Here is a 13,007-nt window from a genome sequence, read left to right as displayed (position 1 = left end):
CCCATTCCATCTTCAGGCTCAAATATCAGATGCTTTGGGTTACCACTACAGCTTCCTATACAGCTTGGATCATCTGCTGTTGAATTCTAAATAAAGTGTACATACTCTAAGCATAAATACCTTTTTCTCCCTTGCATTGCCTGTTATTACTGCAAGCCCATGTGTTCCTTATACGGCAGGTGTACTTTGGAAGGTGGCTGATAGAAGGGAGTCCTTACGTGGTGCTATTTGACATAGGCTCTTCGGCTTGGAACCTGGACAGGTGGAAGGGAGATCTCTGGGAAGCATGCAGTGTCGGTATCCCTTATCATGACCGAGAAGCCAACGATATGCTAATATTCGGATCTTTAACCGCCTGGTTCTTAAAAGAGGTATAGTTTATCATATAGTCATACAACAGAGGAGGAACATGATTGTGGTCTGTGCCCAGCAATGATCCCATGATTTTGAGATTAAGGTAAATGCGATGATGCCGTCATGATTGTCCTAATACATTTCAAAAGAATCTGACAAAATGTTAGCTTTCCTCTAACTAGATACTAGCCTTTGGGATGGTTGATGATCATGCACTATGTACATGAATTCTAGACTTATGGGAGTAGAAAGTAGCTTGAAATATTTGGTTTTGTTTATGCACGAGTACTTGTGCAGTTGCAGTGGCTTTTAGATATTTTCATCATTTTCTAAGGGATGAAGTGATCTCAGCAGGTGCTAAGGAGTCCACAGTACTGAAATATCCCCAAAATGAAAAAAAGTTAAAAAATAAAAAACCAAGAGCCTTAGAAATCAATTCCTGTGAAACAAGCCAAGCCTGCACTTTTTTAAGTTCTCAAAGCATGGCAGGAGGATTTTTTTTTTTTTGCATTCCTTGCATTAACTCAAAATGATTATGCCTAACTTAAATATCAGATGGTGAAGGAAGAACATCCCTAGCAAAGGGGGGGTGTAGTCTAAGGACAAATCACAGAACTGCATGCTTGGCAGTGTGTCCCCTTGACCAGTCTTTCTTACCGATGAAGTCATATTCCAATAGCCACAAAAAGGTTGCCTTGAAGTCAAGGGGAAGGTGAAGGGGCAGTCCCACTGCTTGTGTTAGTGACAGAATTAGGAGAACAGGGTGAGGGTACTGACAAGATCTGGCTTAATGACAGTAAGCAGTTTGTGTTATCATCAGTTGGTGGAACCAACTCTTCCTCTGAAAACTACCTCCCTGAGCCACTGCCCCCCAGGACTGAGGTCAGCTTCCGTGTGTGTGTGTGTGTGTGTGTGTGTGTGTGTGTGTGTCTGCCCTCTTCCTTTCTGTTAAAGAGAACTGGAGAGGAGAGAAGCAAGAAAATAAAGCCCCAATATTCTCTAAAATAAAGCCATTTCAGAAACAGAAATTTTCTTTGATTCAAAGGGTAAATAAAGACATTGACAAAAATCCCAGGCTGCTGGGCAAGCCCTGTTTCTGCAGTCACCTCTTGGATGCCACCAATCTGTGCAACTGCTAATAACTGTGAGGAAATTTTGAAGAGCAGGTACTCTAAAATACAAAGGTCCTAGCCTAAGTCAGTGGTTCTCAAAGAGTATTTCCATGGGCCACCAGCAGCATCGCCTGCAAACGTGTAAGACATGAAAGCTCTTGCCTCCAGCCCAGAATTATTGAATCAGATTACCTGGTGATGGGACCCAGATATCCATGATTAACCAGCCTTCCAGGTGATGCTGATGTTCTCTAAATGTGAGACCTGCCTCCTTGGGTAAACTTTCGGCTTCCCGATTCTCTGCTCAGTTTTCTTGAATGCACATGTTTTGCGTTATCAATTCTACTCCCTCATTGAGGAAATAGGCAATCATAATGGCAGTGGGATGTAAATATTAATAGTAGAATGTAAAGGGTGAAACAAGGTAAGTTTAAGGCAAAGAAACTGACACCTCCCTAGTTTTATTTTTTTTAATTTTTTTTTATTTTTTTAATATATGAAATCTATTGTCAAATTGGTTTCCATACAACACCCAGTGCTCATCCTAAAAGGTGCCCTCCTCAATACCCATCACCCACCCTCCCCTCCCTCCCACCCCCCATCAACCCTCAGTTTGTTCTCAGTTTTTAACAGTCTCTTATGCTTTGGCTCTCTCCCACTCTAACCTCTTCTTTTTTTTTTTTTTTCCCTTCCCCTCTCCCATGGATTTCTGTTAAGTTTCTCAGGATCCACATAAGAGTGAAACCATATGGTATCTGTCTTTCTCTGTATGGCTTATTTCACTTAGCATCACACTCTCCAGTTCCATCCACGTTGCTACAAAAGGCCATATTTCATTCTTTCTCATTGCCATGTAGTATTCCATTGTGTATATAAACCACAATTTCTTTATCCATTCATCAGTTGATGGACATTTAGGCTCTTTCCATAATTTGGCTATTGTTGAGAGTGCTGCTATAAACATTGGGGTACAAGAGCCCCTATGCATCAGTACTCCTGTATCCCTTGGATAAATTCCTAGCAGTGCTATTGCTGGGTCATAGGGTAGATCTATTTTTAATTTTCTGAGGAAACTCCACACTGCTTTCCAGAGCGGCTGCACCAATTTGCATTCCCACCAACAGTGCAAGAGGGTTCCCGTTTCTCCACATCCTCTCCAGCATCTCTAGTCTCCTGATTTGTTCATTTTGGCCATCTGACTGGAGTGAGGTGATATCTGAGTGTGGTTTTGATTTGTATTTCCCTGATAAGGAGCGACATTGAACATCTTTTCATGTGCCTGTTGGCCATCCGGATGTCTTCTTTAGAGAAGTGTCTATTCATGTTTTCTGCCCATTTCTTCACTGGGTTATTTGTTTTTTCGGGTGTGGAGTTTGGTGAGTTCTTTATAGATTTTGGATACTAGCCCTTTGTCCGATATGTCATTTGCAAATATCTTTTCCCATTGCATTGGTTGCCTTTTAGTTTTGTTGGTTATTTCCTTTGCTGTGCAGAAGCTTTTTATCTTCATAAGGTCCCAGTAATTCACTCTTGCTTTTAATTCCCTTGCCTTTGGGGATGTGCCGAGTAAGAGATTGCTACGGCTGAGGTCAGAGAGGTCTTTTCCTGCTTTCTCCTCTAAGGTTTTGATGGTTTCCCGTCTCACATTCAGGTCCTTTATCCATTTTGAGTTTATTTTTGTGAATGGTGTGAGAAAGTGGTCTAGTTTCAACCTTCTGCATGTTGCTGTCCAGTTCTCCCAGCACCATTTGTTAAAGAGACTGTCTTTTTTCCATTGGATGTTCTTTCCTGCTTTGTCAAAGATGAGTTGGCCATACGTTTGTGGGTCTAGTTCTGGGGTTTCTATTCTATTCCATTGGTCTATGTGTCTGTTTTTGTGCCAATACCATGCTGTCTTGATGATGACAGCTTTGTAGTAGAGGCTAAAGTCTGGGATTGTGATGCCTCCTGCTTTGGTCTTCTTCTTCAAAATTACTTTGGCTATTCGGGGCCTTTTGTGGTTCCATATGAATTTTAGGATTGCTTGTTCTAGTTTCGAGAAGAATGCTGGTGCAATTTTGATTGGGATTGCATTGAATGTGTAGATAGCTTTGGGTAGTATTGACATTTTGACAATATTTATTCTTCCAATCCATGAGCAGGGAATGTCTTTCCATTTCTTTATATCTTCTTCAATTACCTTCATAAGCTTTCTATAGTTTTCAGCATACAGATCTTTTACATCTTTGGTTAGATTTATTCCTAGGTATTTTATGCTTCTTGGTGCAATTGTGAATGGGATCAGTTTCTTTATTTGTCTTTCTGTTGCTTCATTGTTAGTGTATAAGAATGCAACTGATTTCTGTACATTGATTTTGTATCCTGCAACTTTGCTGAATTCATGTATCAGTTCTAGCAGACTTTTGGTGGAGTCTATCGGATTTTCCACGTATAATATCATGTCATCTGCAAAAAGCGAAAGCTTGACTTCATCTTTGCCAATTTTGATGCCTTTGATTTCCTTTTGTTGTCTGATTGCTGATGCTAGAACTTCCAGCACTATGTTAAACAACAGCGGTGAGAGTGGGCATCCCTGTCGTGTTCCTGATCTCAGGGAAAAAGCTCTCAGTTTTTCCCCATTGAGGATGATGTTAGCTGTGGGCTTTTCATAAATGGCTTTTATGATCTTTAAGTATGTTCCTTCTATCCCGACTTTCTCAAGGGTTTTTATTAAGAAAGGGTGCTGGATCTTGTCAAAGGCCTTTTCTGCATTGATTGACAGGATCATATGGTTCTTATCTTTTCTTTTATTAATGTGATGTATCACGTTGATCGATTTGCGAATGTTGAACCAGCCCTGCAGCCCAGGAATGAATCCCACTTGATCATGGTGAATAATTCTTTTTATATGCCGTTGAATTCGATTTGCTAGTATCTTATTGAGAATTTTTGCATCCATATTCATCAGGGATATTGGCCTGTAGTTCTCTTTTTTTACTGGGTCTCTGTCTGGTTTAGGAATCAAAGTAATACTGGCTTCATAGAATGAGTCTGAAAGTTTTCCTTCCCTTTCTATTTCTTGGAATAGCTTGAGAAGGATAGGTATTATCTCTGCTTTAAACGTCTGGTAGAACTCCCCTGGGAAGCCATCTGGTCCTGGACTCTTATTTGTTGGGAGATTTTTGATAACTGATTCAATTTCTTTGCTGGTCATGGGTCTGTTAAAGCTTTCTATTTCCTCCTGATTGAGTTTTGGAAGAGTGTGGGTGTTTAGGAATTTGTCCATTTCTTCCAGGTTGTCCAGTTTGTTGGCATATAATTTTTCATAGTATTCCCTGATAATTGTTTGTATCTCTGAGGGATTGGTTGTAATAATTCCATTTTCATTCATGATTTTATCTATTTGGGTCATCTCCCTTTTCTTTTTGAGAAGCCTGGCTAGAGGTTTGTCAATTTTGTTTATTTTTTCAAAAAGCAACTCTTGGTTTCGTTGATCTGCTCTACAGTTTTTTTAGATTCTATATTGTTTATTTCTGCTCTGATCTTTATTATTTCTCTTCTTCTGCTGGGTTTAGGCTGCCTTTGCTGTTCTGCTTCTATTTCCTTTAGGTGTGCTGTTAGATTTTGTATTTGGGATTTTTCTTGTTTCTTGAGATAGGCCTGGATTGCAATGTATTTTCCTCTCAGGACTGCCTTCGCTGTGTCCCAAAGCATTTGGATTGTTGTATTTTCATTTTCGTTTGTTGCCATATATTTTTTAATTTCTTCTCTAATTGCTGGTTGACCCACTCATTCGTTAGTAGGGTGTTCTTTAACCTCCATGCTTTTGGAGGTTTTCCAGACTTTTTCCTGTGGTTGATTTCAAGCTTCATAGCATTGTGGTCTGAAAGTATGCATGGTATAATGTCAATTCTTGTAAACTTATGAAGGGCTGTTTTGTGACCCAGTATATGATCTATCTTGGAGAATGTTCCATGTGCACTCGAGAAGAAAATATATTCTGTTGCTTTGGGATGCAGAGTTCTAAATATATCTGTCAAGTCCATCTGATCCAATGTATCATTCAGGGCCCTTGTTTCTTTATTGACCGTGTGTCTAGATGATCTATCCATTTCTGTAAGTGGGGTGTTAAAGTCCCCTGCAATTACCACATTCTTATCAATAAGGTTGCTCATGTCTATGAGTAATTGTTTTATATATTTGGGGGCTCCGGTATTCGGCGCATAGACATTTATAATTGTTAGCTCTTCCTGATGGATAGACCCTGTAATTATTATATAATGCCCTTCTTCATCTCTTGTTACAGCCTTTAATTTAAAGTCTAGTTTGTCTAAGTATGGCTACTCCAGCTTTCTTTTGGCTTCTAGTAACAAGATAAATAGTTCTCCATCCCCTCACTCTCAATCTAAAGGTGTCCTCAGATCTAAAATGAGTCTCTTGTAGACAGCAAATAGATGGGTCTTGTTTTTTTATCCATTCTGATAGCCTATGTCTTTTGGTTGGCACATTTAATCCATTTACATTCAGTGTTATTATAGAAAGATACGGGTTTAGAGTCATTGTGATGTCTGTATGTTTTATGCTTGTAGTGATGTCTCTGGTACTTTGTCTCACAGGATCCCCCTTAGGATCTCTTGTAGGGCTGGTTTCGTGGTGACAAATTCCTTCAGTTTTTGTTTGTTTGGGAAGACCTTTATCTCTCCTTCTATTCTAAATGACAGACTTGCTGGATAAAGGATTCTCGGCTGCATATTTTTTCTGTTTAGCACACTGAAGATATCGTGCCAATCCTTTCTGGCCTGCCAAGTTTCAAAAGAGAGATCAGTCACGAGTCTTATAGGTCTCCCTTTATATGTGAGGGCACGTTTATCCCTTGCTGTTTTCAGAATTTTCTCTTTATCCTTGTATTTTGCCAGTTTCACTATAATATGTCGTGCAGAAGATCGATTCAAGTTACGTCTGAAGGGAGTTCTCTGTGCCTCTTGGATTTCAATGCCTTTTTCCTTCCCCAGTTCAGGGAAGTTCTCAGCTATAATTTCTTCAAGTACCCCTTCAGCACCTTTCCCTCTCTCTTCCTCCTCTGGGGTACCAATTACGCATGTATTATTTCTTTTTAGTGTATCACTTAGTTCTCTAATTTTCCCCTCATACTCCTGGATTTTTTTATCTCTCTTTCTCTCAGCTTCCTCTTTTTCCATAACTTTATATTCTAGTTCACCTATTCTCTCCTCTGCCTCTTCAATCCGAGCTGTCGTCGTTTCCATTTTGTTTTGCATTTCGTTTAAAGCGCTTTTCAGCTCCTCGTGACTGTTCCTTAGTCCCTTGATCTCTGTAGCAAGAGATTCTCTGCTGTCCTCTATACTGTTTTCAAGCCCAGTGATTAATTTTATGACTATTATTCTAAATTCAGTTTCTGTTATATTATTTAAATCCTTTTTGATCAGCTCATTGGCTGTTGTTATTTCCTGGAGATTCTTCTGAGGGGAATTCTTCCGTTTGGTCATTTTGGATAGTCCCTGGAGTGGTGAGGACCTGCAGGGCACTTCCCCTGTGCTGTGGTGTATAACTGGAGTTGGTGGGCGGGGCCGCAGTCCGAACTTATGTCTGCCCCCAGCCCACCGCTGGGGCCACAGTCAGACTGGTGTGTGCCTTCTTTTCCCCTCTCTAGGGGCGGGATTCACTGTGGGGTGGCGTGGCCTGTCTGGGCTACTTGCACACTGCCAGGCTTGTGGTGCTAGGGATCTGGTGTATTAGCTGAGGTGGGTAGGCAAGGTGCACAGGGGCAGGAGGGGCAGGCTTAGCTCGCTTCTCCTTAGGTGATCCACTTCAGGAGGGGCCCTGTGGCAGCGGGAGGGAGTCAGATCCGCTGCCAGAGGTTTGGCTCCGCAGAGGCACAGCGTTGGGTGTTTGCGCAGAGCGAGCAAGTTCCCTGGCAGGAACTGGTTCCCTTTGGGATTTTGGCTGGGGGATGGGCGGGGGAGATGGCGCTGGTGAGCGCCTTTGTTCCCCACCAAACTGAGCTCTGTCGTCCGGGGGCTCAGCAGCTCTCCCTCCCTTTGTCCTCCAGCCTTCCCGCTTTCTGAGCAGAGCTGTTAACTTATGACCTCCCAGACGCTAAGTCACGCTTGCTGTCGGAACACAGTCCGTCAGTCCCCTCCGCTTTTGCCAGCCAGACTCGGGGGCTCTGCTTCGCCGGTGAGCTGCCCCTCCGCCCCGGCTCCCTCCCGCCAGTCCGTGGAGCGCGCACCGCCTTGCCGCCCTTCCTACCCTCTTCTGTGGGCCTCTCCTCTGCGCTTGGCTCCGGAGACTCCGTTCTGCTAATCCTCTGGCGGTTTTCTGGGTTATTTAGGCAGGTGTAGGTGGAATCTAAGTGATCAGCAGGACGTGCGGTGAGCCCAGTGTCCTCCTACGCCGCCATCTTCCCTCTCCTCCGACACCTCCCTAGTTTTAGATCTAGACCGGGATTAGACCTATGTTCTCAGGGTCTTACTAAATTAGGATTTGCTTCTAAACAAGTTATTAGTCCCCTTCTGCCCAGTTCCATATTCTTAAAATAATATGTCAGTTAAAATGCTTTTGAGTGCAAATAACAGAAAATCCAAATAAGATGGGGTTAAAACATGAAGTCATTTATTGTTTGTTTCAAAAGAAGCTTGTAAGAGGGTAGTCGCAACTGATTCAGCTGCTCAGCAAGATCTTCAAGAATATTATTGCTATTATTCATTCATCCATTCAATGAATATTTATTGAGTGCCTCCTGTGCATTTGTTCTATGAAGCCCCTCTGTAGATACAAAAAATAAATCTGATCCATTACTGCAAGGAAGGATTATACCATAAAAATACATAGGTTTTATGAACATGCGGCTAAATCCTATAAAACAATTCTGCTTGCTAAATCTGTACACATCATGTTTAACTCTCTTTAAATTTTGCTAAAATTAACAGGTATGATAACTTTCCTTATGCTGTGGGTCATGGGCAAGGTCAGGCTTTACCAACTGTTTTAAATGCTTCTTCTCTGATGTAGGTGACGGATCATGCAGATGGGAAACATGTCATTTCCCAATTCCACGAATGGCAGGCAGGAACTGGACTGATCCTTTCTCGAGCTCGGAAGCTTCCTATCGCTACAATATTTACCACTCATGCCACACTGCTTGGCAGGTATCTCTGTGCAGCAAACATTGATTTCTACAACCATCTCGATAAGGTAAAAAGTCCTTCCTCCTTCCTCCCTCACCACCTTTCTTTCTGATCCTTGAAACTGAAAGATGAGAAGTATTGATCTTTACATTTCATCTGCCAGCCAGATGGCAGAAATGCCCTTTTAACTAATCAATATTCATGACAAAGCCTCCCCTGAGGTGACAGCTGATTCAGTTTAACTTTGTTCAGAGTGCAGTAGAGTGTTGTGGTGACAGGCCGATGTCTACCTACTTTGGAGCTACAGGCCCAAGATCCCAGGAGGCATGGTGGGCATAGGTGGGTTGGACTCCTGTCTACCCTGAAGCTGGAGAAACACGGTGAGAATGCTAGATCCACACGAGCTCTGAGTGGCAGCTACAGACCAAGGGTTCTAGGCATACAGCTTGCACTATGGTCTTCCTCTCTCCTTCGAATGAATAAATGGTCAGCTTTCTCCTGTAACTCTGCAATGTGTAGGTGGAGTTTTGTGGGAGGGTCAAGTAAGACAGGTTATTTAGAACAGGGATGTGGATCCTTGGTGATCAAACAGTTGGGTTTCCTTATCCTAGTGGATTGCCCAACTCTAAAGAGGACCAAAGTCATTCAGTCTTGACTTTTTTCTTTTGTTTTCTGTCAGTTAAATCAGATTAATAAAAATATATCTTTTATATTATCATGTCAATAATATCAACAAAGTATCTGAGTACCACAAAGTCAGGCTTTTACAAATTTGGTATCTATATTGCCAATGAAATCAACTTAGCATTTTAGGGTCCTATTTACTATCAGAAAAATTAGGAAATTGGAAAGTTGATTTCTAAAGACTTCCCAAGTTTAAAAAAGTCCTAGGATTCTGTGGAAATAATATGTGCATGTGTGAGTGGTGTGTATGTGTGTGTGAGAGAGAGAGGGAGAGAGAGAGAGTTTGTAATACATGAACACTTAGATAACGGTAGTGGTAAGCTGTCCTACTATCCCAAAGACCTCTGAGTGCAGGAAAGTTCTTTCTGACAACCTTTAACATTTGAAAAGCAATTTGTGGTCTTAATGAGAGTTTTTCTATAAAAAGGTCAGACTAATCTAAAGGTCAGATTGTAAACATAAGATGTACATTCAAAATAAAGTCACCAAGGAATTCAGAAAGTCAGATCAGGGAAATTTTCTGATGGTATGTAGTAATGGTAGACTGATAAGGGCAAACCAGTGATCTGTGATAAGCTCAGAAACCTTATTTCCCAGAAAAGAGCAGACTTTGATTTTTGTGAAAGAGAAAATATTGGAGAAGGATATCAAGTATTTTACTTCAGTATACTTAAAACCATTATATAGTAACAATTAATAAAAACAACTAATAAAATTCATTGGATATTATTAGTTGCTTTTAAGTAAAAAAAATGATTACAGTATATAGTTACATAATTCAATTTTATCCTCTTAATAAAATATCCTTTTATATCATACTTTTTTCAAATAGGATATATCTCACCAGCTTAAAGCTCTTCACTGGTTGAAATATGTGAGTTTAGTCAGCCCCAGCCTGTCTTTCTAGTAAAATATCCTTCCCAGCAGTGTGAGTATAGATCATAAGTAGTTAGGAACTAGATTTTGAGTTAAACTCCTAATCATTTTTCACAGAAAAAGCCCCCATTATCATTTTCTACAGCAGATCCCCCCACCTCATGCTCACAATAGGTTCAGAATTTGGATGTTGCATAATAACAACAAATTTTATACATGAACAATTTTTAAAAGTTCAACATAAGAGATGAGTCATAATTTAGTCTTTGATGCAAGACCCAGAATCAGGTAAGCTCTGAATCTGGCAAATAAATATGGGGGAGAAATGGGAACAAGAATAATAGTACCCAACTGTTATAAAAACAGAAAGAGTAGGAGCACCTGGGGGGCTCAGTCAGTTGAGCGACCGACTTGGCTCAGGTCATGATCTCACAGTTCATGAGTTCAAGCCCTGTATCAGGCTTGCTGCTATAGGCACAGAGCCTGATTCAGATCCTCTGACCCCGCCCCTCACTGCCTCTCTCCTGCTTGCACCTCTCAAAAATAAAAATAAAAATTAATTTAAAAACAGAAAGAGTAGAACTATTTCACTTAAATTTTAATTGCTCACTGAAAATATGTTTAGTTAATAGCCAGTTCAAAAGGACTTTGATGTCGCTTTAAGTTTTTAGTTAACTCTGTTAACTAAAATAGCATTTCAACCATTTTCAGCCAGCATATCAGTCTTCTGAGACTCTCCAAGAAGATATTTCCAAATTCATTTTTATTGGTCTAGCCATTGATCGATTTTCCCCTCAATTATAATGGCTACATAACTACTGCTTTAAAAAAAGGCCATTAATTTTCTTATGCTTTGGACTCTCTTTCTTTGATGATATCAGGATTTCCTGGATGGAAATGTAAGGACGGTGTTGTCTGGGATGAACAGACAGTGAAAGAAACCATAGACAATTGCTTGATGGATTTTAACTCTTCCATCTGACCAAGTTTTGAGCTCATCACCTTCAATCACAGGATTATCATCCTCTGTCACTAGACTGTGCTTTGCTGACTTATCTATGCTTTGCCTCACTTTTTGTTCTTTTTTACACATTTTCCTGAATTCAGGAAAAAGTAATGAGATATACAAAAATGTAGGAAAGTAAGATCCATGGTCAAAATATCCAGGGCCAGATATGTCCTAGATGTTGGAATTACCAGACAGAGATTTTAACAGGCTATCATAAACATGCGGAAAAGTGGACAATATGTATAAACACCTAGAGTTGCTGTAAACCACAGATGTGGCAAGCATACTGCAGGCCTGGAAGGTAATGGACCCCACAGGACCAGGAAAAGGCACATGCCTGTCTTCGTGGAGACCTTTCACGGGATCACGAGGCCTCTACTATTCTCCCTTTGTATATCTGCATACTTGGTGTGCTCATCTAGACATCCTATCTTCTTATCTCTAAATGTCCAGATGGTAAACCCTTCCCCATATATGAAATCTTATTACTTTCTACAATACCAACAAAAACAACAATAATGATGATGATTATAGGTAAAGTTATTGAGCACTTTCCACGTGCCAGGCGCTTTTCTAAACATCTGTTATGTGTTATCTCATTTAATCTTCACAAAAGCTCAGTAACAGAAAACATTTCATACTTTTTCCAGAGTTATTTTTTCTAAGCATAGACCGTCTTTATCGTATGTTTAAATGAGCCTTTTAGTGCTTTCCACTGTATACAGGACAAAGGCTGACTTTCTAGCCTTGTCTATTGTCTTACTATGTCTCCTACATTCTATACTCTCTGCTACGGTCACATCAGATGCTATTTTTCTGCACATGCTATTTGAATTTATATTTTTTTACTTAAAAAATAGTTATTTATTTGTTTTGAGAGAGAGAGAGAGAGAGTGAGCAGGGGAGAGGCAGAGCCTGACATGGGGCTCGATCCCATGAAGCATGAGATCAGGACCTGAGCTGAAATCAAGAGTCAGATGCTTAACCGAGTGAGCCACCCAGGAACCCTATTTGACTTTATGTACTTGTTCTTTAGGACAGTTAATTTTTCAATCCAAAATAACCTTTCCCCAAATTAAAGTTTCATGTCCCAGTTCAAATGCCGTTTTATTCACGTACATCTGATCCTTGAACAATACAACTTGGAGGTACAAAGATTAATAAATCATGGTCCTTGCCCTTGAAAATCTTACATTCTGGAAGTGATACTGACAATATAAACACTTGCATAGTATGAGCTATGTTTCCCTATTCTCAGTCCCACTCTGTAAATCAGTCTCACTCTGACCCTATGCCTTCCTCAGGCACTTACCTATTTCTGCCTAATTTTAACCTGTTTTCTCACTAATTTATAAGCTCTTTGAGGGCCACAGAAACAATAAATTACTCAACAAATATTGATTGAATGACAGATTTGATTGAATAAATGAGACCAGACATATAAGCCTTTGGGAAAACTTCAGCTGATCCAAGGATGCCATATAAAGCCCTGATTCAAACATTTTCAGATAAATAGTTGCAAACATTACAGACAGGAAAGAATCCTCTAAGACTTTCTTTGTTGTAGTCTTTAGAATCATCTACTTAGTCTTTTTCGGTATTTTCCTCTATATGGGACAGTAATTACTGGGACTGACTTGGTCGAGCTGGAGTCTAAATGTTCTATAAGCAGGAGGTAGCACAATCTTGGAGTCAGACTGATTAAGGATCAGTTTAGGACTCTGCTAAGACACTTAATAGGAATGTGGTCTTGGGCAGATTTCCTAACCTCTACAAGCTTCAAGTTTCCCCTTCACAAAATGAAGACACAATACAAGCCTTAGTGGTTTATGAGGATTAAATATGACA

At 40.4% G+C, this 13,007-nt stretch overlaps 1 protein-coding gene across 2 annotated transcripts in view; it reads left to right on the top strand.

The window, feature by feature from the left end:
* GYS2 (glycogen synthase 2) overlaps positions 1–13,007 on the top strand; it is a 55,866-nt gene that overhangs the window by 12,478 nt on the left and 30,381 nt on the right. The window contains exons 3-5 of one of the 2 annotated variants that reach the window (XM_042948447.1): positions 180–371; positions 1,159–1,161; positions 8,475–8,657. In XM_042948447.1, coding sequence (XP_042804381.1) covers positions 180–371; positions 1,159–1,161; positions 8,475–8,657 — 378 coding nt within the window. The remainder of the gene's footprint in view (positions 1–179; positions 372–1,158; positions 1,162–8,474; positions 8,658–13,007) is intronic. The other variant, XM_042948446.1, reaches the window with a different exon arrangement.

This window comes from Panthera leo, chromosome B4, assembly GCF_018350215.1.
Source record: "Panthera leo isolate Ple1 chromosome B4, P.leo_Ple1_pat1.1, whole genome shotgun sequence".
NCBI lineage: Eukaryota > Metazoa > Chordata > Mammalia > Carnivora > Felidae > Panthera > Panthera leo.
Note: the sequence above shows the minus strand (reverse complement) of the source record. Positions and strands in the feature narration are given on the sequence as shown.